This window comes from Oryctolagus cuniculus, chromosome 4, assembly GCF_964237555.1.
Source record: "Oryctolagus cuniculus chromosome 4, mOryCun1.1, whole genome shotgun sequence".
NCBI lineage: Eukaryota > Metazoa > Chordata > Mammalia > Lagomorpha > Leporidae > Oryctolagus > Oryctolagus cuniculus.
The window spans coordinates 93,131,846-93,155,300 of record NC_091435.1 but is presented as its reverse complement, the minus strand read 5'-3'; the positions used below and the strand labels follow the sequence as shown (position 1 = coordinate 93,155,300).

Below are 23,455 nucleotides of genomic sequence, written 5' to 3'. Positions count from 1 at the left end.
GGCACAGCAAGTTAAACCACTGCTTATAATACCAGCATCTCGTATCAGAGTGGTGGTTCAAGTCCTAGCACTTTTGATCTATCTCTCTGCTACTATGCCTAGGAAAGCAGCTGAAGATGGTCCAAGTCATGGGTCCCTGTCATTCACGTGAGAGGGCTCCTGGCTTTGGCCTGGCTCAGCCCTGGTTGTTGTAGCCATCTGGGGAGTGAATCAACAGATAGAATATTCACTCTTGTTCTCTATCTTTCTCTACTCCCTCTTTCTCTCTTTCACTTTCAAATAAATAAATTTTTTAAAAATTAACAGGATAAAGAGGGATATTTAGGGGCTGGCACTGTGGGGTAGCAGGTAAAACTGCTGCCTGTAGTACTGGCATCCCATATGGGGGCCTGTTCCAATCCTAGCTGCTCCATTTCCAATCCAGTTCTCTGCTATGGCCTGGGAAAGCAGTAGAAGATGGCTCAAGTGCTTGGACCCCTATACCCACGTGGGAGACCTGGAAGAATCTCCTGGCTCCTGGCTTTGGATTGGCTCAGCTCTGGCTGTTGCAGCCATCTGGGGAGTGAACCAGAGGGTAGAAGACCTTTCTCTATCTCTCTCTCTGCCTCTACCTCTCTGTAACTCTGCCTTTCAAATAAATCTTTTTTTTTAAAGAAGAACATTTGGCCAGCGCCGCGGCTCACTAGGCTAATCCTCCGCTTTGCGGCACCGGAACACTGGGTTCTAGTCCCGGTCGGGGCTCCGGATTCTGTCCCGGTTGCCCCCCTTCCAGGCCAGCTCTCTGCTGTGGCCTGGGAGTGCAGTGGAGGATGGCCCAAGTGCTTGGGCCCTGCACCCCATGGGAGACCAGGAGAAGTACCTGGTTCCTGCCATCAGATCAGCGCGGTGCGCCGGCCGCAGCTGCCATTGGAGGGTGAACCAACGGCAAAGGAAGAGGTTTCTCTCTGTCTCTCTTTCTCACTGTCCACTCTGTCTGTTAAAAAAAAAAAGAAGAACATTTAATATTAATAAAAGATACAGCCCATCAATATTAAGACTATAATGGCATGGAACTTTGAATAGAGATTTAGATTATTAAAATATCCAGAGCAGAGGTGAGTGACCAGGGTGAAGCATTTGAGATCTATGTCATAGGCAGAAAGATCACAAGAGCTGTGACTAGGGTGTGGCATGGTATCCATGTTGACCACACCTTTCAGTGAGGCCCTCGTACACAAACTCTGGGCCGACAACGGAGTCTTGAAGCCCAGCTCTGTGTTTGCAAAGATCCTAGTCCTTGTCTCATTCCATTTACTCTTATTGTTGTGTCTTACCTTGTTCTTCATTCACCTGACTTCATCTCTGGGTTCAGTCACATCAACTAGTTCTTCCATGGTTCTCTTGGACCTGGATCAGCATATGACTGACTTCTAAGAGCTGACATTGGCCACCATGCTGGGTCTCAATTTAAATTAATGACTATCAGCCTCCAAAGAACTGAGAAAGGAAAAATTAGCTCAGATCAAGAGAGCAAACAGTCTTCCTTCTCAATCATAAGACTGGGAAGATAAACATGGATGCAATGTTAAAAGGAGACATTAATTCTTCAAGGGACTCCTGGCAACTATAAAGTGTCATAGATACCCTTAAGTAAGTGACTACTGCATTCTTGCTCACTGAGACACATTGTTTTCTAAAAATCATAGACGATCAGAGTTTGCTGTTTGAAAGTAAGTAAGAATAAGACATCCTGTACCTTTCTGGAGGATCTTAATTACTTTGACACACAAAACTAGTCTCAATTTTTTAAAAAAGATTTATTCATTCATTTGAAAGGCAGAGCTACAGAGGCGGAGAGAGAGAGAGAGAGAGAGAGAGAGAGAGAGAGAGAAAGGTGTTCCATCCACTGGCCGAATGGCTGCAACAGCTAGAGCTGGGCTGATCTGAAGCCAGGAGCCAGGAGCCTCAGGGACTCCCATGCAGGTGCAGGGTCCCAAGCACCTGGGCCATCCTCCACTGCTTTACCAGGCCACAGCAGGGAGCTGGATTAGAAAGTGGAGCAGCTGGGACCTGAACTGGTGCCCACATGGAATGCCTGCACTGCAGACAGCGTCTTCACCTGCTATGCCACAGCACCGGCCCCCAAAGCAGTCTCAATTTTTAACTCAGGTGTAGTGCTTCAGGTAGGGGCTTCTGAATGCAACATCCTACACTTATCTTAACCTTGTAATTTATTTATTTTTTTAAAAAATAAATTTTGAAACAAAATTTATTTATTCTATTTGAAAGTCAGGATGAGAGAGAGAGAGAGAGAGAGAGAGAGAAATCTTGCGTCCACTGGTTCACTCCCCAGATGGCTGCAATGGCCAGTGCTGGACCAGACCGAAGCCATGACCCAGGAACCTCTTCCAGGTATCCCATGAGAGTAGCAGGGGCCCAAGTACCTGGACCATCTTCCACTGCTTCTCTTAGGCCATTAACAGGGAGCTGGATTGGAAGCAGAGCAGCTGGGAAAAGAATCAGTGCTCAGATGAGATGCCGGCATCACAGGCAGCAGCTTTACTCACTACTCCACAGCACTGGTCCCTAACCTTGTAATTTCTAAAGAAGAAAGTCTCTGGATCTACTTCAAAGTTTAGACCTGAATTTATCCCTTTATATGGTTTTGCTTTGAGGCTGTCCTGTTATTGTTCATTTATCTTTAGCCTAAATTTCAAAGTTTCTTGTCATTTTTTTCATCTAAAATGTTTAAAAAGCCTTTTTTATTTTTAAATTTTTAAATTTATATAAGGTGAACAAAGTTCATGTATTTCATAAATACAAATTTAAGAGCATAATGATCCTTCCCATCCCATCTCCCATCTTCCTTCCTTTTTTCTTTTAATTTTTACAATGACATACTTTCAGTTTATTTTATAATCACACCAAATAAAGAATAATATATATATACATATGTATATACATATATAATCCACCAAATAAAGAATTCAGCAAGTAGTAAATAAAGAAACCACTGTTCCTCAGGAGTATAGATAAGGGCTAAAAACGGAATGTCAATTTCACTCATATATATTACTTTTTTTTTTTTTTTTTTGACAGGCAGAATGGACAGTGAGAGAGAGAGACAGAGAGAAAGGTCTTCCTTTGCCGTTGGTTCACCCTCCAATGGCCGCCGCGGCTGGCGCGCTGCGGCCGGTGCACCGCGCTGATCCGAAGGCAGGAGCCAGGTGCTTCTCCTGGTCTCCCATGGGGTGCAGGGCCCAAGCACTTGGGCCATCCTCCACTGCACTCCCTGGCCACAGCAGAGAGCTGGCCTGGAAGAGGGGCAACCGGGACAGAATCCGGCGCCCTGACCGGGACTAGAACCCGGTGTGCTGGCGCCACAGGCGAAGGATTAGCCTAGTGAGCCGCGGCGCCGGCCACATTACTTTTTTATGCTATGTATATTAATTAGCACAAATCAGGGAAAACATATGATATTTGTCTTTTTGGGACTTATTTCACTAAACATAATGGTTTCCAGTTGCATCCATTTTGTTGCAAAAGGCAGGATTTCTTTCTTTTTTGTGGCTGAGTAGTATTCCATAGAGTAAAATATACCTTAAATCAATTTGGAAAGAATTGAGAATTGATCTTTTTTTCCCAATATTTAGTTAATTTATTCAGGTTTTCCTTTAAATCTCTTAATAAATTTTGTAATTTTTTTATGTCTGTTATCCCTAGTCATTTACATGCATTATTACTTCAGTAGTCCATTTTTCATTACTATAACAAGATACCCAAGGCGGGATACTGTTATAAAGAAAGATTTATGGGGCCAGCGCTGCGTGCAGTGGGTTAATGCCCTGGCCTGAGGTGCTGGCATCCCATATGGGCACCGGTTAGAGACCCAGCTGCTCCACTTCCAATCCAGCTCTCTGCTATGGCCTAGGAATGCAGTAGAAGATGGTCCAAGTGCTTGGGCCCCTGCACCTGCGTGAGATACCCGGAAGAAGCTCCTGGCTTTGGATCGGCACAGCTCCGGCACTTGTGGCCATCTGGGGAGTGAACCATCGGATGGAAGACCTCTATCACTCTCTCTCTGCCTCTCCTCTCTCTGTAACTCTGACTTTCGAATAAATAAATAAATCTTTTAAAAAATTTAAAAAAGAAAGATTTATTTAGCCCTGGGGGTTCAACAGCATGGTCCTGGCAGCAGCTTGGCTCTGGTGAGGACCTCATGGTGGATGGTGTCCTGATGGTGGGAATGTGTGTGGGAGGAGGAAATCACCTCTCCAAACGGGAAGCCACTCAGACTGGGATCCCTCAGCTCCTTCATGGGGCATGCCTCCAGTCAACCACTGGCCACCACCTCTTAAAGTCCCCGCCCCCACGCTGAGAACCAAGCATCCAATGCATGAAACCTTGGGGGACAAACTAAATCCAAATGATAGCAATTACCATTGTGAATGGCATTATTTTTCCATTGTACTTTAAAGTGGCTATTCCAATTATGCTGGGAAATAATTTTTTTTTTGGTTAAAGATTTATTTATTTGAAAGGCAGTCAGAGAGAGAGAGAGAGAGAGAGAGAGAGAGAGAATCTTCCATTGCTGGTTCACTTCTCAAATGACTGCAATGGCCAGGGCTAGACCAGACTGAATCCAGGAGCCAGGAGCTTCTTTTGGGTTTCCCATGCTGGTGCAGGGGCCACTGCTATTCCAGGTCATTAGCAGGGAGCTGGATTGGAAGGGAATCAACTAGGACACGAACCGGTTCCCATATAGGATACTGGCATTGCAGGCAGCTTTACCTGCTACACCACAACACTGGACTCAATTTTTTATATTGTATCAAGTCACTTTACTGAATTGCTTTATAAATCTTGCAGAAGTGAAGGTTTGCTGCTCTCACATTCACAAACTGTGAATCAGGAGGATCTTTGTGTGTAGAGGAATAGATGACTTGTGTTGGCTCCTGGATAATTTTGCAGAGGCCCCATACAGTGTGCTAATTCTATATATGGTGGCAACCTCTGAATGAGGGCATGAAAACATAGTAACCCAAAGATTCCAAGAAGCAAGAAAGAGAAGGTGTTGATATGATACATTTTGAACTTTCTATTAATATAAACAAAGGAAAAAGGATCCTTTAATTCTCTAGAGGAGCAATGGAGGCAATGGTAATGGTGATAAAGTTGAAAGCACTGATGATATTCAAGATAGCATGGACCTGGAAAATGTGGAGGGATAGGTCCAGAGACATTGTAAGGGTAACTTGTGAGGTTTTGATGCCATTGTAATATGTATGTCTCTGTTCTACAAGGGCTGTGTAAAGCCTTTATTGTCCATGATGAGTTAGGCCATTGAGCATCAGGATGCATGAGCAGAGAGCAGGAGCCAGAGCAGCCTGGGATTGGGCCCTGCACCCATGTCGGAGACCCGTAAGAAGCCGAGGAAGACTGTCAGTCAGAGAGGACTGGAAGACTGAATCCTCTGATTATGAAGAATCACGGTCACGGTTGCACTGCAGTCTGTCTGAGACTGCCTTTCCTTAGGACTGGGATTCCACTGGGAATGTCAGAGAACAGCAGAAAGTGGAAGACATGGGCTTCAGAGTTAGCCAGACCTGACTTCAAATCTTGGTTCTGTCACTCAGTCCCTATTTGTCTAATTTGGCTTCATCCCAAAGTGGATTTTATGACAAGGACTGGGTGCAAATAATTTATTTGGGAAGCACATGTTGAGGTGGAGAAGTGGGATGTGATAAAGGGAAGCCCTTAGAGTGTGAGTGAGTTACTGCTATGGGCAATTAGATGTCAGTACTATGGGGATCCTCGGAGAGACAGTGTAGAATACACTTCAGTATTGTTCCACCAAGGACAATGAAGCGTGTGTGTATGTGTGTGTGTATGTGTGTGTGTGCATGTGTGTGTGTGTATTTGAAGCTAGCATATTTATCTATCAAGCCCTGGTCCTTGTTTGAACGTCACTCTTGGGGGCATTAACTCTCCATTACCTCTGGTGAGCCAGCTTGGTCGCATAGCTCAGGACGAGTGCTACAATTATGTGCCCTTGTCTATTTTCATTGTCTCTAAAATAGAGATTAGAGCACTGAACTGTGCTGGATTAGTGGAAAGATAAAGCACATTAAAGTTCATAGAGTGCCTATCATAGGTTCTGGAACATAGTTGGGGTCAATAAATGATAGTTTTAGGAGCGATAAATTAACATGGGAGGACACTGGCTCTTTGTCTATAGCTGACTTCAGACTTGTTTTAGCACTATAATTTGTGTTAGAGAAGACATCCAACTGGGGTCAGAAGGTGAAATCTGTGATCTTAAGGTAGAGACTTTTCCTTGGGTGCAGCCACCCCCTCCACCATAGGAACAAAATCTACTTTTATAGGCATCACTAGCCTAGCAAGATGCAATTAGATAATTCTCTCAATAGTAAAGCTTTTGCCAATGGCTGTGCATTTTGTTGCCTGCTAGGGAAAAGAAAACTTCTACAGAGGAGTGTTAGCTTTCTTGTACCTATAAAGAATGTTGACCAGTTCATGTTGAACTCAGAGCACATCCAAGTTGACATAGATGCCAAACTGATAGAGTATTTTTACCTTTGTAGTAAAATCTAATCATAGGTATTATCACAACTTGGGCATAGCTTTGTGGTGTTTACCTGGGAAAATGTAGAATGGGAGAAGTTAAGAACTACATGCTCTGGCTGGAGCAGTGGGCCAGTGGGCCAGTGGGCTTGGCAGGTATGTGAAAATTAATATGGGAATTTGATGAGCAGAATTGTTCATGCTGGAGCATTGGGTTTTATTCTTGGTTTTGTTTTCTTTTGGGCAGGTGGAGCTGAGTATGGCCAGTGTTGTTTCTAATTTGAGACCTTGTGGGAAGCAAGATGCTGTGAGAAGGGCTGCGTTTTATGTTGCCCTCATCTAGACTGGATGATGTAGTTGGAGTCCTGGAGGTAGTACTATGGAGTTCCTCCCAATCGGGACCTGAGGGGAGAGTTCGGGTTGTGTATGCCCTTGTGGCAGGTACAGGAGAATAACTGAGCAACAGTCCTCCCCTTCTTCTGTGCTAATAGAATCTGTTGTTACTCATCTATCAGATGGCTATTCCTTGATCTTGGGAAAGGAGATCTAGTCTCAGGACTATGAATCCTGTCTGCCCAAAGTCAATTATGGTAATCTAGTTATAAGTCTCAGTGATTGATCTGAGGTGGCCAAGTAACCAAAGAGAACATCTGATGGAGATTTTAGAAATATCTGGTAAAGACAAGCCCTGTCTAATTTCCCTTCCTGATTTTGAACTGGGGTTGTGTGAACACATAATGTCTGGTATTGTGGTAGCTATTTTGTGACTTTAGAGGTGGAAAATGGAGCAATTCTGTGTCCTTGATGACATCACTGAGACACTAAATGGGACCTGGGACTGCGTATCTCTGGTTTCTTATAACATGAGACTCCCATTGTTCAAACCGCTTCTGATGGGATATTCTGTTATTGAAGCCAAAAAGCATCTTGATGGGTAGAGATCTAAGTAAAGAACAAGTTTGGGGGGAATATTAATGACCCTGATTTTAGGAGTACAGATCCATGGAAGATGAGAAGAGCTGAACAGACCGAAACTCCTGGGGAAGGCTCCATCACCACTAGCCGGAACGGAGGAAAGATCTGGGACTCTCTGAGCAGGAGGACTGCGGTACTGCCAACAGGTAGGAGGCCAGTGAGAGCAGATGTGACAGGGGAGGCTACTTGGTGAGGCCTGAGGGACTGGTCCAGCCATGGGAGGCAACCCCTGCACTTTCCTTCTGTGAGAAACACAAGAATTGGGGCTGTAGTGATATTCCCACCAGGTACCTGATGATAGTGGGGAACACAAAGGGCTTCACAGCCCAGCATAATAGGGCCCTGCCACTCATTTGAGCACAGCTTCAGTTCTCTTAGCCATAAAATGAGTATAGCCATTTGGTCACCATAAAGATCAAAATACATTAACTCCCAGGACATAGTGGGATTTTTATAAATGACAGTTATTGCTAACTAGCTGAGGCCAGCAGAGGTCATGATCCACCAAGGAGCTTGTCTATGTATATGTATATGTCCATCCACCATGCGTGGTCAGGAGGTGCTGTGGCAGATCAGGCCAATTTGAGACTTGCTGGGGCAGTTGGATGTTGATCTACCCTAACTGGTCTCCAGGAGAAGACACCCTGAGGGTGGAGTTTTAGGAAACCATTTCTTCTCTGCCCCAGAAGGATATTAGAAACAGGAGACGCCGGCGCCGCGGCTCACTAGGCTAATCCTCCGCCTTGCGGCGCCGGCACACCGGGTTCTAGTCCCGGTCAGGGCGCCGGATTCTGTCCCGGTTGCCCCTCTTCCAGGCCAGCTCTCTGCTGTGGCCAGAGAGTGCAGTGGAGGATGGCCCAGGTCCTTGGGCCCTGCACCCCATGGGAGACCAGGAGAAGCACCTGGCTCCTGCCATCGGATCAGCGCAGTGCGCCGGCCGCAGCGCGCCTCCGCGGCGGCCATTGGAGGGTGAACCAAGGGCAAAGGAAGACCTTTCTCTCTGTCTCTCTCTCTCTCACTGTCCACTCTGCCTGTCAAAAAAAAAAAAAAAAAAAAAAAAAAAAAAGAAAGAAACAGGAGACATTTTTTGGAGAGGAGGTGGTGGGGAACATTAATGTTTGCTCTGGTGTTGCCTCCGCCTGAGCAGGGAGGAAGATGAAGATAGAATTTGTGCAGTGCCCACAGAAATGAGTTGGGGACAAGGGGGTGGGGTGAGGTGGGGTTTCTAAGGTTCCCAGGGGATAGGGTAGGGGCTCATCTTGGGCTCTCAGACTCCTGCAAGGAGGCAGTGAGGACTGCGGCAGGCTACACACCCATCTCATCCTCAGCAATGTGTGTGTTGAAGCCCCAGGAGCACAAATGTCTTAACCAGAACCAGAGGCTTCCTGTTCACGGATACGGGGTGGGAGATGGACCAAAATAACCACACGGGGTTGGCAGGAGACTCTGAGAAGCCACCCTTTCTCTCCCAGAGCCCCTCCCACACACCCACCCTAAGTAATATCTAACCCGGGATCATTCACAGAAGGAAGAAGAATAGAAGTTGCTGGCGTTTGTAGTAACAGGATGAGAAAGTACGAGACTTCCTGTTATGTGTGTGTGACAGCTGGTGATAAGTGGAGGGCCCTGCACAGGAAATCCGCCCAGCTTCTGCATTGTGACCTGCCTGAAGCTTGGGTGCTCCTTCAGTCTGGTGTTGATGGCAGGACAAACGGGCGCCTGGACCATGAGCGACAACGCGGTGGAGAAGAGTTTAGAAGAGCCCTTGGCGCCTTCTGCGGATGAGTCCTCTCAGAAGAGGGGAGACTTGGTGGAAGTCTTAAATGGGGATAAGGTTAAGTTTGATGACACGGGACTCTCCTTAATTCTTCAGAATGGCCTGGAGACCCTCCGGGTGGAAAACGCTCTGACGGATGTCATCCTGTGTGTGGACATCCAGGAATTCTCCTGCCACCGCGTGGTGCTTGCCGCTGCCAGCAACTATTTCAGGTCAGCATGCCTAGGACCAGGGTCAGACTGGGTGCAGGTTGCGAGAAATGTCTGTGCGGACGTGAGAGCCTGATCTAACTTGTTGCTTCTTGCATTTATTATCTATTAAGGTCTGCTTAGCTACAGTATAAGCAAGGAAATAATGGAATCTTGGATTTTAGGATTTAAGCCACTTTGAAAGAGATTACCATCCTTTAAAAGCAATGTTTATATATTATGGCGAGTCTTTTATGTATCTGTCCTTGTTCCAAAGGATGGAAAATGACTTAAGTCATGGGGATTTTTCTCCCCTCGGTCTGACTAATGTGCTGGAAACATGGTATTGTCTGTGCTGATCAACAAAGGTGGAGAAAAAGGATGTGGTCCCTTTTGGGATTATCAAGAGACTCACTGAACAGCAGAGACTCCGTGTGTGTGCAGGGGCTGGGGAGGGGGGCAGGAAGAGCCCTTAGGTGCTTTAGATGCAAGAGGCCCCTCATTACAACAGAATGGCGGTTTCACACGGGCAGACCTGGAGGCAGGAGCCCGGGCTTCTGTCTCACTTTGCCCTTTCCTGACAATGCACTGAATTTTCTGTTTTGTCACCTAAAAGGGGGTCAGTGATGCTTTCCTCCCAGGTCTGTGTGATAATTAAATGTGAGAGTGAAAAGGGTCTTACATAGCTCCTGGCACATCGTAGATGCTCCATATATCTGTGTTGAAATTTTGCCCCTGATTCTGCTCAGTTCTGCTAAAAATCCATTTACTGAGTGTTTACCACTAGCACATCCCTGGGGTGGGAACATGGGAGAATCAGGAACCCGGTGAATGTGGCTGGATCTGGGTTCGCTGGATCACTGTGGACACGAGGGGGACCAGTCCTCAGGGTAATGCAGATGAAGCGAGTGTTTTGCAGAAGTGAACACTCAATACCCTTTATCATTCTTCTTAAGGCTAGAATTCTGGCCAAGGAAATGGACTCCTTTGACATGGAAGGTGTTTTCTTTTTTCACTTCTCTGGAATTCAGATAACTGGGTCAGCGAGGGTTGTGGGTTCCTGTGTTGTCGAGGCGAGGGGATATCTGAGTTTGAGGGAAGTAGTTCCTGCCACATGCTGGACAGACACAGTTATCTGATTTTATTTTTGCCACAGCGCATTGCAGGTGGCTGACACCCCTTTAACAGATGGGGAAATGGAAACACTACATTATATATCTGGGAGCAGAGTTAGAAAACATTCTAGAAATCCTTGTTTTAACTGTAGAAAAATGTAAAAAAATAGAAACTGCCACTAAGTTTGGGGTTTCATTCCATAAAAGCTAAAGTGTAAGCATCACCAAAAAATGGTTGACAAAGGTAAAATGCTATACTCATTCCACCATTATTTATTTATTAGAGAGGTAGAGTTAGAGAGAGGGAGACAGAGATAGAGACAGAGACAGAGACAGAGAGAGAGGTTTTTCCATCTGCTGGTTTACTCCCCAACGGCCAGAGCTGAGCTGATCAGAAGCCAGGACCCAGGAGCTTCTTCCCGGTCTTCCACGCTGGTGCAGGGGTCCAAGGACTTGGGCCATCTTCTACTGCTTTCTCAGGTCATAGAAGGGAGCTGGACTGGAAGAGGAGCAGCCGGACATGAACTGGCGCCCATATGGGATGCCCGTGCCACAGGCGGAGGCCTAGCCTATTGCCACAGCGCCGGCCCCTGTTCCACCATTATCAATCGTGTGCTTTCCCATTGATCACAGCCCATTTCAAGAGTGAATGAAAGTCAGTTTAGCTCAGTGTCCTGGGCATTCACTTTTAGGTTTGTTCTTTCTGTTTGGAAGCCCTGGAGAACGGCTGTCATATAACATGCATCTGGTTAGCAATTTTGTGAGTGAGATGACCGGCTCCAGGCAAGAATGCTGCTACTGTGTGCTCTCGAGTGATAGAAGGCATTTGGGCGCTTGGATACTCAGGCGGCGATGAGAAGCTGGAAGCACGCGGGATTGTACGTGTCTGCCTATGGATGGTACAGTCTCTCCCAAAGCTACCTGGCCAGGGAGGAAATTCTTTTCCTTCTTTTCTTTTTCGAGCAGTAGCTTTTGATTCTTCTCTTGAGATTTCCCACGTGACTTTCCTTCTCTAATGAAACAGTTCTGGAGACAAGATTCTTTTTTCCGGTGCTGCTTCTGTTTGCTGAGCACTCACCGTGGGCCAGGCCCTGTGCCACCTGTGTCACACACTCATATGCTCACCCATGTAAACCTCACAACCACCCTACAAGGTGGGGGATTGTAGCCTGTAGCCCCATCTTTTTTTTTTTTTTTTTTTTTTGGACAGGCAGAGTGGACAGTGAGAGAGACAGAGAGAAAAGTCTTCCTTTTGCCGTTGGTTCACCCTCCAATGGCCGCCGCGGCCGGCGCGCTGCAGCTGGCGCACCGCGCTGATCCGAAGGCAGGAGCCAGGTACTTATCCTGGTCTCCCATGGGGTGCAGGGCCCAAGGACTTGGGCCATCCTCGACTGCACTCCCTGGCCACAGCAGAGAGCTGGCCTGGAAGAGGGGCAACCGGGACAGAATCCGGAGCCCTGACCAGGACTAGAACCCGGTGTGCCGGCGCAGCAAGGTGGAGGATTAGCCTAGTGAGCTGCGGCGCCGGCCAACATGTAGCCCCATCTTACAGATGAGGAGCCAAAGTCCAAGGGTCACAGCCTCACTGCCTCTCTCTTGCTTCCTTTTTAAGGAGGCTGGGAAGCAAATTCCTCTGGGAACTTTCAGACACAGCCCTCTGTGCTTTGAAGAGCCTGGGAACTGGTGGGAAAATTATGTAGGTTTTTTTCCCCCCTTTATTCATTGACAAATAATTGCTTTCTACCATGTGACTGGCTCCAGTGTATTTAACCAACCTGCACCCACAGTCATTTGGATGTTTCTAAATGATCTGCTAAAGAGTAACCTCGAAACTGTCTCTTTCCATATGCATGGGAGAGTACCTTGGGATGCACTTCCGGGAGAGGCTACACTGGCTCCAGTGCATCTCCATTCCCAGTGGATAGCACCGGCTTCTGCTTGAGAGAACAGCTTAAATCACTCTGCATTCCCCACTGCCTGCCTGATGCATTTTACCAATATATTTTTTTTGATTTATTTTATTTGAAAGTCAGAGTCACACCGAGAGAGTAGAGGCAGAGAGAGAGAGGCAGAGAGAGAGAGATCTTCCATCTGCTGGCTCACTCCCCAACTGGCTGCAACAGCTAGAGCTATGCCAGTCTGAAGCCAGGAGCCAAGAGCTTCTTTCGGGTCTCCCACGCGGGTGCAGGGGCCCAAGCCTTGGGCCACCTTCTACTGCTTTCCCAGGCCGTAGCAGGAAGCTGGATTGGAATTTGAGCAGCCAGGTCTCGAACCAGGGATTATGCCACAATGCCAGCCCCAATTTTTAAAATTAATGTTTATTTTTATCAATGAAGACATGCATATAGTAAACAGAGTCAAATAGTCTTTAAAGAATTACAAAGAAAGTCAAAAATTGCTCTTCACCTCTTCTGCCTTTTAGTCTTGCTCACCAGAAGCTACTATTTTTGACTTCTGGTTTTTTCTTCTAGCATTGTCTCTATATTTCTACAACATACACTTAACATTGATTTCTCAATGTTAGACATCATGAATTGGTTTCAGATAAGGATTTAGCACTAATTCCTGACCATATACTTCTTTCCCCATAATCTGTTAACAGAATGTTATCACAAGTTTTGGCTGAGTCAATTAAGAATTTACCTTATTTTGTTCGTGAAAGGATTGCTTCCTGTTGAGCCAACTTTGTACATGATTACATTTCCTGTCTTGTGGGCCTTTTTATCTTTCTGAAGTTTAATAATTCATTCCCTTTTCTATCTGCTTAGTTTCTCAATGTCTTTTGTTCGTAACAATTTTTCATGTGGTCTAAAGCATCAAAGAATGGACCGATTCCATTTCCCCAGAGTCTTCCTCACTTCTGTCACCCAGTACGTGTTTTCTGAGCTTGCAGCCCATCCAGGAATTCCCCTTGACACACTCCCACATCCAACAGACACTTTTTCCTTCACCTCCTCCATTACTGTGCTTTGGTTTCCTTCTCACTTTGAGAGAGCACATCCTTCCTAAGAAAGGGTGCAGGAGAAGTAAATTCTTGAGGCCTTACATACTTGAAAATGTCTTTATTGGGGCTGAATAACAGCTCCCCAGAGTTGTCCTTGCCGCATCCCTGGCACCTCTAGGGTTCCTACAGTAGGTACTTTGCAGAAGTGACTATGTTAAGAGTATTGAGATGGGGCGATCGCCCTAGATTGGCTGGGCCCAGTGTAGTCACAAAGGGAGAGAGGAGCAGCAGTTGGATATGCTTTGAAGACAGAGGAAGGTGTTGTGAGTCGAGTGTAGACAGCCCTAGAAACCAGAAAAGGAGGCAGATTCTCTTCTAGAACTGTTGCAGGGAGCACAACTCTGCGATTCATTCCCTGGCTTTGAACCTGTGAAGTCTGTTTTGTACTCCTGACTTGGTTTTAAACCACAGAGTTTGTGGTAATTTGTTATAGCAGCAGTTATAGCAGTAGTGTGAAACCAGTACTTAGGTGTGGATTTCTTTTTTAAGATTTATTTAGTAGTTATTTGAAAGGCAGAGTTATAGAGTTGCAGAGGCAGAGGCAGAGAGAGAGGTCTTTCACCTGCTGGTTCACTTTCCAAATGGGCACAATGGCCGGAGCTGGGCTGATCCGAAGCCAGGAGCCAGGAGCCAGGAGCTTCTTCTAGGTCTCCCACACAGGTACAGGGGCCCAAGCACTTGGGCCATCTTCTACTGCTCTCCCAGGCCATAGCAGAGAGCTGGATTGGAAGTGTAAGCAGCCAGGATTTTTTTTGACAGGTAGAGTTGTAGACAGTGAGAGAGAGAGACAGAGAGAAAGGTCTTCCTTCTGTTGGTTCACTCCTCAAATGGCCGCCACAGTCGGCGATGCACCAATCTGAAGCCAGGAGCCAGGTGCTTCCTCCTGGTCTCCCAGGTGGGTGCAGGAGCCCAAGCACTTGGGCCATCCTCCACTGCCCTCCTGGGCCACAGCAGAGAGCTGGACTGGAAGAGGAGCAACCGGGACTAGAACCCGGCACCCATATGGTATGCCTGAGCTGCAGGTGGAGGATTAACCAAGTGAGCCACAGCTCCAGCCCCCGCAGTCAGGATTTGAACTGGTGCCCATATAGGATGCCAGCACTGCAGGCAGCAGCTTTATCTGCTGTGTCACAGTGCCAGCCCCAGGTGTGGAATTCCTGAAAATAATTTTCCTTCAGGATTCTGAGATCATGGCTCCATTGTCTTATAAATTCCCATGTTGCTGGAAAGAAGTCAGATGTCACTCTTTCTGACCCTTTGGAATCTAGGATCTGTTTTTTCTCTTGAGAAATATTTAGGACTTTCTTTCAGTATTTTGATGTTTCACAATGATGTGCCTTGGCTGTGTGTACATCTCTGTGTGTTTTACTCCATTGTGCTGTATATTTGATGGATACTTTTGATCTGGAGATTCGCACACTCTAGTTCTTATTTTTTAAGATTTTATTTTAACAACAGAGTGAAGGAGAGAGGAGAGGAGATGAGGAGAGAGAGACAGAGAGAGAAAGAGAAAGAGAGAGAGAGATTTTTCTCTCTACTATTTCACTTTGCAAATGGCCACAACAGCTGGGGCTGGACCAGGCCGAAGCCAGGAGCCTGGAACTGTATTTGGGTCTCCTACAGGGGTGGCAGGGACCCAAGCACTTGGGCCATCTTCTGCTGCTTTCCCAGGCCATTAACAGGGAGCTGAACTGGAAGCAGAGCAGCTAGGACTTGGACTGGCACTTAGACATGAGATGCTGTCATTGCAAGCTGCGTAGTCTAACCTGCTGCACCACACGCCAGTCCCTTGCAACCTCTAGTTTTAAGACATTTTCTCATATTATTTCTCGGGTAATTGTATGCTCCCTCTTTTCTTTGTTCTCTATTTCTGATTCACCTCTTCAGCGGATGTGGCCTGTTAGAACCATCCTCTGGTTTTCTCATTCTGCCTCTCATATTATTCATCATCTTAGCTATTTGCTTGACTTTCTGAAAAGATTTTTCTCAGTGTTATCTTCTAACTTATAGGTTCTCAGTTTTACTTTCCAAGAGCTCTCTTTGTTTTAGGAATGTTCCTTTTGGTATTACCCTGTTCGTTCTTCATATGGATCATATTTTCACTTATTCGCTTGGAGGTTTGTATTTTTGAAAACATTTCTATTGGTCCTGGCACTCTATTCCCTCGGTGTTTCTGTTTCTGTTAGTTTTAGTCTCGTTTTTTTTTTTTTTAATTTTAGAAGCTATACTCAAATCTCTGGTGGGGAATCTGTTCATACTTAGGATTAAAGCACTAAGAGGTTAAATCAGTGCCAGGCTGCGGTGGGTGAGGGCTCTGCTATGGGCTCACTGAAGAGTCAGCTCCTTCTTTTGCTGGGAATTCCCATGTCAGTATTTCAAGGTCTTGCTCTTTGTGCCTTTCAGTTTTTAAAATAAAGATCCTCCATTTTCCTGTCTGGGAGAACATAAACTTAGCTGCTTATGTTCTGGGAACAGGGGAAGTTGAGATCTATCACTCTTTAGCTTTGAGATTTATAAGGAATTCTCCTGTTGCTGGTTTCCTTCCCTCCACTGTGCCTGGCATGCATGAGGCTAGCTGAATTTCTGCAGAGAACGCACATCATGTCTCCTGTGAATTACTGAGGTTTTTATGGGCAGGCTGGGTACAGGGGCCTGAGTGTGGGGAGATGCACCTGCTTCTCTCAAATTGACTTTCAACCAATTCTGCTGTTCTGGGCTCCGTGCCATCCCCCCTTCCTCTCACTCCACCTCCATCTTCTAAGTATCATCAATTCCTGAGTCTGTCTAGGGCTCTCTGGAGAGAACCAGCTCAGGATCTGTCTGAGCTGGCACTTGGGCTCCCGCTTTCTCCACAAGGTCTGTATTTGAACTCTGCCAATGCACAGGAGGAATTCTACCATGGAAATCAGGCCTGATGGTGCAGAAGCAGGCATGCCGAGACAATGGCTGCCTGTCTTTATCCCCCAGGGCCTGTGTGGGTGCCGGGTGCCGCTCTAACTTCTTACTGCACATCATCTCGTTAGTACTCCCAACACTTCCCTCGAAGTGTTGTTATCACTACCATCCCCACTTTCCAGAAGCAGAAGCTGAGTTTTTGGGAGCTTAAATAATTTGCCCAGGTCACAAGGCTAGGGGGAGGTGGAGTGTCTCCTTGGGTCCTCTTGCCCTCTTGGAGGTGACACATGCTGATTTTTGCAGACTCATTCTCTGTCAAAAGCCAGACAGAGTACAGAAGGAATCCACCGTAATAGCTATTAGTCCCTGATGACTGTTCTAATTGCTGTTAGCTACAGAGATAATGAAACCTGGGCCTGCCTGGGTCAGTTTTTACATGACAGACAAAACCTGCTTGGCCACTGATTGCCCCATTGTTTCTACCTCAAACTGTCCCCAAACCCCACCCACACACACAGAAAAACACTTACAAATATAAGTCATGTGAGGTGGTGTTATGGTGTAGTGGGTTAAGTCGCTGCCTGTGACACTTGTATCCCATTTGAGGGCTGGTTCAAGTCCCAAGTCCCTGCTGCTCCATTTCTGATCCCAACCCCTGCTACTGCACCTGGGAAAGCAGCAGCAGATGACCCAAGTGCTAGGGCCCCTACCACCCAAGTGGGAGACCTAGATAGAGTTTTGGGCTCCTGGCTTTGGTTTGGCCCAGTTCCAACCATTGCTACCATTTGGGTGAACCAACAAATGGAAGTTTCTCTCTCTCTCTCTCTCTCTCTGTGTGTGTGTGTGTGTGTGTGTATCTGTAACTCTGACTTCCAAATAAATAGTTTTTTGAAAAAGTAATAATTTGTGGTGCCAGAGGACTGAGGAGGTGGCAAGGTGCCTGGATGTGTGCCATGGCTGCTGCGAGCAAGGCCTGCGTCAGTGACCAGACGATGCATTTCCCCTTGAAGCCTGTTTAAGTCTTAGGTGGAAGGAGAAAAGTGGGAGAAAAGATGGAATTGAAACTGAGAGAATAGTGAGGGAGAATAAAGCTTCAAAAGCTACTCATGGCATACATTTGAATGTCATACTGCCAAATGTCAAGGTGTCCAAATAATACCAGAGTGCAAAAAACAGGGGGAGCACAGATTTAACATGTGTTGTCATTTTTTTAACTTTTATGTATTTATCTTCATCAACTTGAAAGGAAGATATATATAGAGAGAGGATATATTTCATCTGCTGGTTCACTCCCCAAATACCTGCAAATGGCAAGGCTGGGCCAGGCCAAAGCCAGGAGCCCAGAACTCAATCCAGATCTTCCACATGGCAGGGGCCCAAGCATTTGGACCATCATCTACTGCCTCTCAAGTGCTTAAGCAGGAGGCTGAATTGGAACAGAATAGGCTGGACTTGAACTTGCACTCTGATGAAGGATGCCATTGTTCCAAGTGGCAGCTTAATCTGCTGTGCCACAAAGCTCACTCCTGTAAAATATATATATTTAATATATATTAAATGTATATTTAATATATATAATATATAATTATTTTATAAGACTATTAAGTGTGTTTTAGAAGTCTACAAATAAAGCTGCCATTTGTGTTGTGCCTTTGGATAACTGGTCCCCAAATTAAAGTCACTGGAAGGGATGCTGTGCACTGAGCCCTGGTGACATTCAAGGGGTCACAATCCACTCCAATGGTCCTTACCTTTGAGGGGGTCCAACTTGCTCCAAAATATGGCACCCTTTGCAAGTGACAAGGACCTATTTGGGCAACCATGCAAAGATCCTGAGGATTGGCAGGAGGGGAGTCATAATGATGTGGGGAGGGGTCATCAGGCCTCCCTCAGTCCCACCTGATGACTGGCCCTCCCTCCATGCAATCAAAAGCTTTAAAAACAAGAAGCTTCCAGGCTGAGACTAAGTCAACAGCAAGCTCCTTTATTGCTGCTATTGCCTAGAATCCTTGCCTGGACTCGGCTCTGACTCCTGTCGTGTTGTCTCTGGGGCTATGTCACCAGCTACAAAAATTAAGCAAGAGGCTAGTAATGGAGAGGTATTGTAGGCACCATCCTGTGGTCTTGCTAATCATGATCACATATTAATCACTTACGGCCGGCGCCACGGCTCAATAGGCTAATCCTCCGCCTGTGGTGCAGGCACACTGGGTTCTAGTTCTGGTCGGGGCGCCGGATTCTGTCCCGGTTGCCCCTTTTCCAGGCCAGCTCTCTGCTGTGGCCCGAGAAGGCAGTGGAGAATGGCCCAAGTGCTTGGACCCTGCACCCCATGGGAGACCAGGAGAAGCACCTGGCTCCTGGCTTCAGATTAGCGCGGTGCACTGGCCGCAGCGCGCCGGCCGCAGTGGCCACTGTGGGGTGAACCAACGGCAAAAGGAAGACCTTTTTCTCTGTCTCTCTCTCTCACTGTCCACTCTGCCTGTCCAAAAAAAAAAAAAAAAAAATCGCTTACTGGGTGGTAGAAAGAAGGGCAAGAGGCTAATCTTAAGCCATAGTTAGATGTTGAAATCTTTAGCTTTTTCTCCATAATGGTGTAAGATGTCTAGAACGGAGCCAGCAATCAGATGATAAAAGAAGGGGAAAAAAATCCCACCAAGAATGAGTTAAAGCCATCTAAGTCTGGATTAAAAGCCTGGCTGATGGCAAAAACATTGAGGATTACTGTGGCCACAATGGGTACCTTGGTGAGCTGCAGTTGATTACACTACTGTATTTTCCAGTATCGTGGACCAGAGCCACTATGGCATTTGATGTTTAAGTTCTGTGGGTCTATGAGGCTACTTCAAAAGTTAATGGAAATATGGAATTAAAAGATAAGTTTATTTCATCTTTTATTATTATTATAATATTAAATAAGATAATTTTGGTGCAAAAAATTTTTGAAACTCATACTAACACATTTATATTAAACACATTAACACATTTTCATATTAACACATTTTCCATAAACTCTTTGAAGGCTCCCTCATAAAATCCCTTGTTGGAAATTCCAAAATTCCCAAAGGGCTGATAAATAATAAATTTTTCATAATGAATTTAACAGCCAAATTTAACTGGAACTATACTTGTTTGGTGCTGAGGGTAGGGACTGGAGGTGTAGGACATGTGTCCTGAACCAAGGTAAAGCTACTTACAGAATCTTTCTTCATTTAGGGCAACTATTCATGTATTCCCTGCCGAAGTACTAATGCACTGGAGTATTGAGTGCTGGTAGTTCTATTTAATATTCAGGATATGTTAATATCCAGATAATTCTGAATGCCAAAACACATCTGGCTATAAGATTTTTGGGTAAAGGATTATGGAACTTTCTGACAAAGTTCACAGTTTTAATTTTGAGGTTACTTATCTATCTTTATCTATATGCATATTTTTACATATTTATGAACATAGTTTGCATATAATTTTGCATCTTTCTTTGCTTCCTCTTTTCATTATAATCTTTTCCCTATGGTGCATCATATTTCATAATTACTGTTTAGTTAGTTAATCTATCACTGGTTTAAACAGATGCATAATATGAAAATCATTGTCAGTATGGACATTCACATTACTTTACAATGTTTAATTTTGTCATCGACATGGTAATCTTTGTAGTAAGTGTTTTTCATAGTTGGGAATATAGAAAAGCTAACTTGTTTTGAATACTTAACCCCATGTCAGAAATGTTTCTAGATTCTCTTTCATTTCATTCAATCCTCACAACATCAACAGTAGATAACAAGTGAACAGTATTGTCTCTGTGTCACCCTTGCCTTGAAGGAACTTGTTTTGATAGGAAGAATGGTGTCCCCGAAGGGCAGAAATGTAGCTGTTGGGACATTTATTGTGAAGACCCAGAAATGCATGAAGACCATGCTTGCAGTGGTTTGGGTTACATAGCTGAAAATGATGAGGAAATGTAAAAATTATTATGTCTATGTCCATGGGATGTAGGATGCTATTGGAACCTTCATCCTGATTTGTGTCTGGGCCTGAGAGAACAGACCCCATAGCAGCAAACACTATGTGCCTTAGGAAAACAGTCTGGGTCACAGAGTTAAGTAAGAAATAAAGAGGTGGATCAGAGTAAGCAAGGCGAAGATATGGTATGCTCTGAAAGTGTATGGTCTCCAGAACCTACAGGATGTCACTGGGGTAGAACCAGAAACTGTTGGTATAGTGGTAAGAATTATGGTATTAGGATTTGAGTCCAGGCTCTGCCACTTTTTGGCTGTGTAAGTCTTGGGAAGATTGGCTTCTTTGAGCTGGCACCAAAATCTAGCACAGGTAGGCTGATGGTTTGTGTCTACTTATTCCAGTGAGTTGTTGTGAAAGGAAAATAATAAAATAGATCTATTTATGAATGTATTTGTCTAAACACTTTATGCATGGTAATATGTCAAATTTGTTAGTTCCGAAGAACAGATATCAACTGGTTTATCTGAGAAGGGGAGTTTATGTAAATGATAATAGGAACTCAGAAACTTCCCCAGAAATCTGGAGACCCAAATTCAGAAAACAGACAGGTGCATGGGAGGCCAGTCAGCAGCAAGGACCGCAGCCCAAAGCCACCCAGAACCCGTGTGGGGAGCTGTTGCCTGCTGCTGAGGAATCCTGGAGGCCACAGTTGCACATCTGCAGCCACGGGCCCTGCCCTGAGGCTGACTCTTAAATTCCCCAAACAGACTCTGCCTTGCCCCTGCCTCACCAGCACCTAACTGAAAGCCTGGGATTGGTTATCTAAGTGGTTAGGGCTGAGTTGTACAAGTTAACACCCTGGCTGTGCTTGAAGCTGGGCAAGTGACTATCAGGCCTTTGAAGCTTTTGGAGTGGGAAGTGGCTTCTACCACCCACCACTATTTCTAGGGAGAGTTTCACATGCTGGGCACCCAACAGATGACAAGCATCTTCCTACTGTGCATCAGGCCTGCATTAGGTGCAGAAGGGGTGTTGAGGGATCGTGAAAACTACTATACAGGTCTTAAGGGATTCTGTGACTCTTGTCACCCAGGAAACACAGCAATGGATCCTGTGATTTTAGCAGGCAAGAGGACAATTATTAGCACTTCCATTTCTCTTCTTCCCCCAGACTGTGAGTTGCCCTGGGGACATATGCAGGGGTGTGTGGCATGAAGGCATTATCATTCATGGGTGGGAAACAGGTTGAAAGGCTGAGCTATGTGAAGGCAGCAGCTACCTTTTTCATCCCTTTGTCCTTGGCATCATTGCAATGGCTGGCCTTCAGCAGACACCCTCAAAATGCATGACGTGAATACAACCTTGATGTTTTTCCTGCAGGGTCAGTCATGGCCAGAGCAGGAAGTCCTCAGGGGTGCATTTTCAGAGAAGGCAAAGATGATCAAGTACGGTCCTCATAGGAAACGTTGGAAGGAGCAGTGAAACAATAAATAATGCTTCTATTGGGGCTTTCACAGGTTACCCATGTGATCATCTGGACAAAGATGTGCTATGCCTGTATGTCTATGCCTGTAGACCTTTTTTTAGCATTAGGAGATAGGAGATAAGGGGAGGGATTCTGTCCCAAGGCAAAAGGGCCATAGGTCCTTTGATTTTTTCAGTAAAACGTCATCTCTGCAATCACCAGCCCTGATGTCTAGGTTTCAATTAAGAACCAAGAATCCATTCTTCTCTAGCTTTGAATAATTTTCCATTAGCTCCCAGGTGAAACACAACAGAGCTCCCTACTAAAAGGATGAGCTCCCAAGTAATAGTTCACCACGCCCATCTCAAGTTGTGTGCTTTCTCCTGGCAGCAAGTGTGTGAACATGTAGCTGTTCCTCCATGAACCTGCTTTTACAGATTTGGACTGGGTCCTGATATGGTAAATGCTAGTCCCTGAGAAGAGCTGGGACCATGTAGGACGTTCGTGGTTTTGGTAAAATTGCCACGGAGCTCACCATCCACCACCATTGCTCAATGTTCCCATATTAGTCAGCATTCTCCTTGTTGCAAGGGGTAGGAAACTGAGCCACAGCAGCCTAGGCAAAGAGGAAGGTGTTTGGTCACATTACCAAACCATAGGAAGAGCTGGCATGCAGTAGAGTCATGGAGAAGAGGAACCAGGGTCTTGAATGTGGTCAGGACGCTCTCTCCCCATCTCTCACTTGTTTTCTCCCTCCTGTTGGATTTCTGAGGTTAACTTCTGCCACAAGGTTGGGGCAAACACCCAACTGTTGGCAGCTGTGAGACTCTCCTCTTCCTGCTTTGGTTCCCGACACTCTGATTGGCTCAATGACCCAATTCTAGACCAATCACTGTGTCAGGAGATGGGGCACAATGATCAGCTCAGCTTTGGTCAGGAGTTCACCCTTGGTAAAAGAGGTGTGTGTATGCATGAAAGTGAGCAAGAGCAAGTGTGAGCGAGTGTGTGTGAGAGAGAGATCTGTAAAAACATAAGAGCTCCCAGTTGAACCATTTGATTTGAGTGGGGCCTTGGGTGAGAAGAGTGTTTCTCAGAAATGGGAGAAGCTGGATGAATGAAAGGAAAAATAATGCCCATTAAACAGGGCTAGCAAACCCTTTTCCACTTCCTTTTATTAGCCAGCTTACTGTACTTCTGTATTTGCCCTGGGTGCCTTGGTTTCATTTTAATCACTTAATTCTTATCATCTTATTTTGTTGTTACTGTTTTGTGGTTTATAATGCCTTTGCTTCTTAAGTGCAAGCCATCTCAGATTCTTGTTAAAAGGCTGTCTCTGTCTAGAGATTAGTCTCCCTTGATATGAAAGAATATTGTTTGGGCAACCGATCTGTCCCCTGCCAGCCACAAGGAGAGGCATCCTTTTACTCCATTCAAATTTTGTGGAGAGCTCTAAGGCCACAATCATTACAGGGGTGCTGACACAGCCAAGACTTGAAAACACAGTCAAACCCA

General features: G+C 45.6%; 1 protein-coding gene across 1 annotated transcript in view; it reads left to right on the top strand.

The window, feature by feature from the left end:
• The first annotated feature begins 9,031 nt into the window (after positions 1-9,031).
• Positions 9,032-23,455, top strand: part of KLHL6 (kelch like family member 6) — a 65,808-nt gene continuing 51,384 nt past the window's right edge. The window contains exon 1 of the mRNA XM_002716495.5: positions 9,032-9,528. Within this exon, the coding sequence (XP_002716541.3) occupies positions 9,239-9,528 (290 nt within the window). The 5' untranslated portion in view covers positions 9,032-9,238. The remainder of the gene's footprint in view (positions 9,529-23,455) is intronic.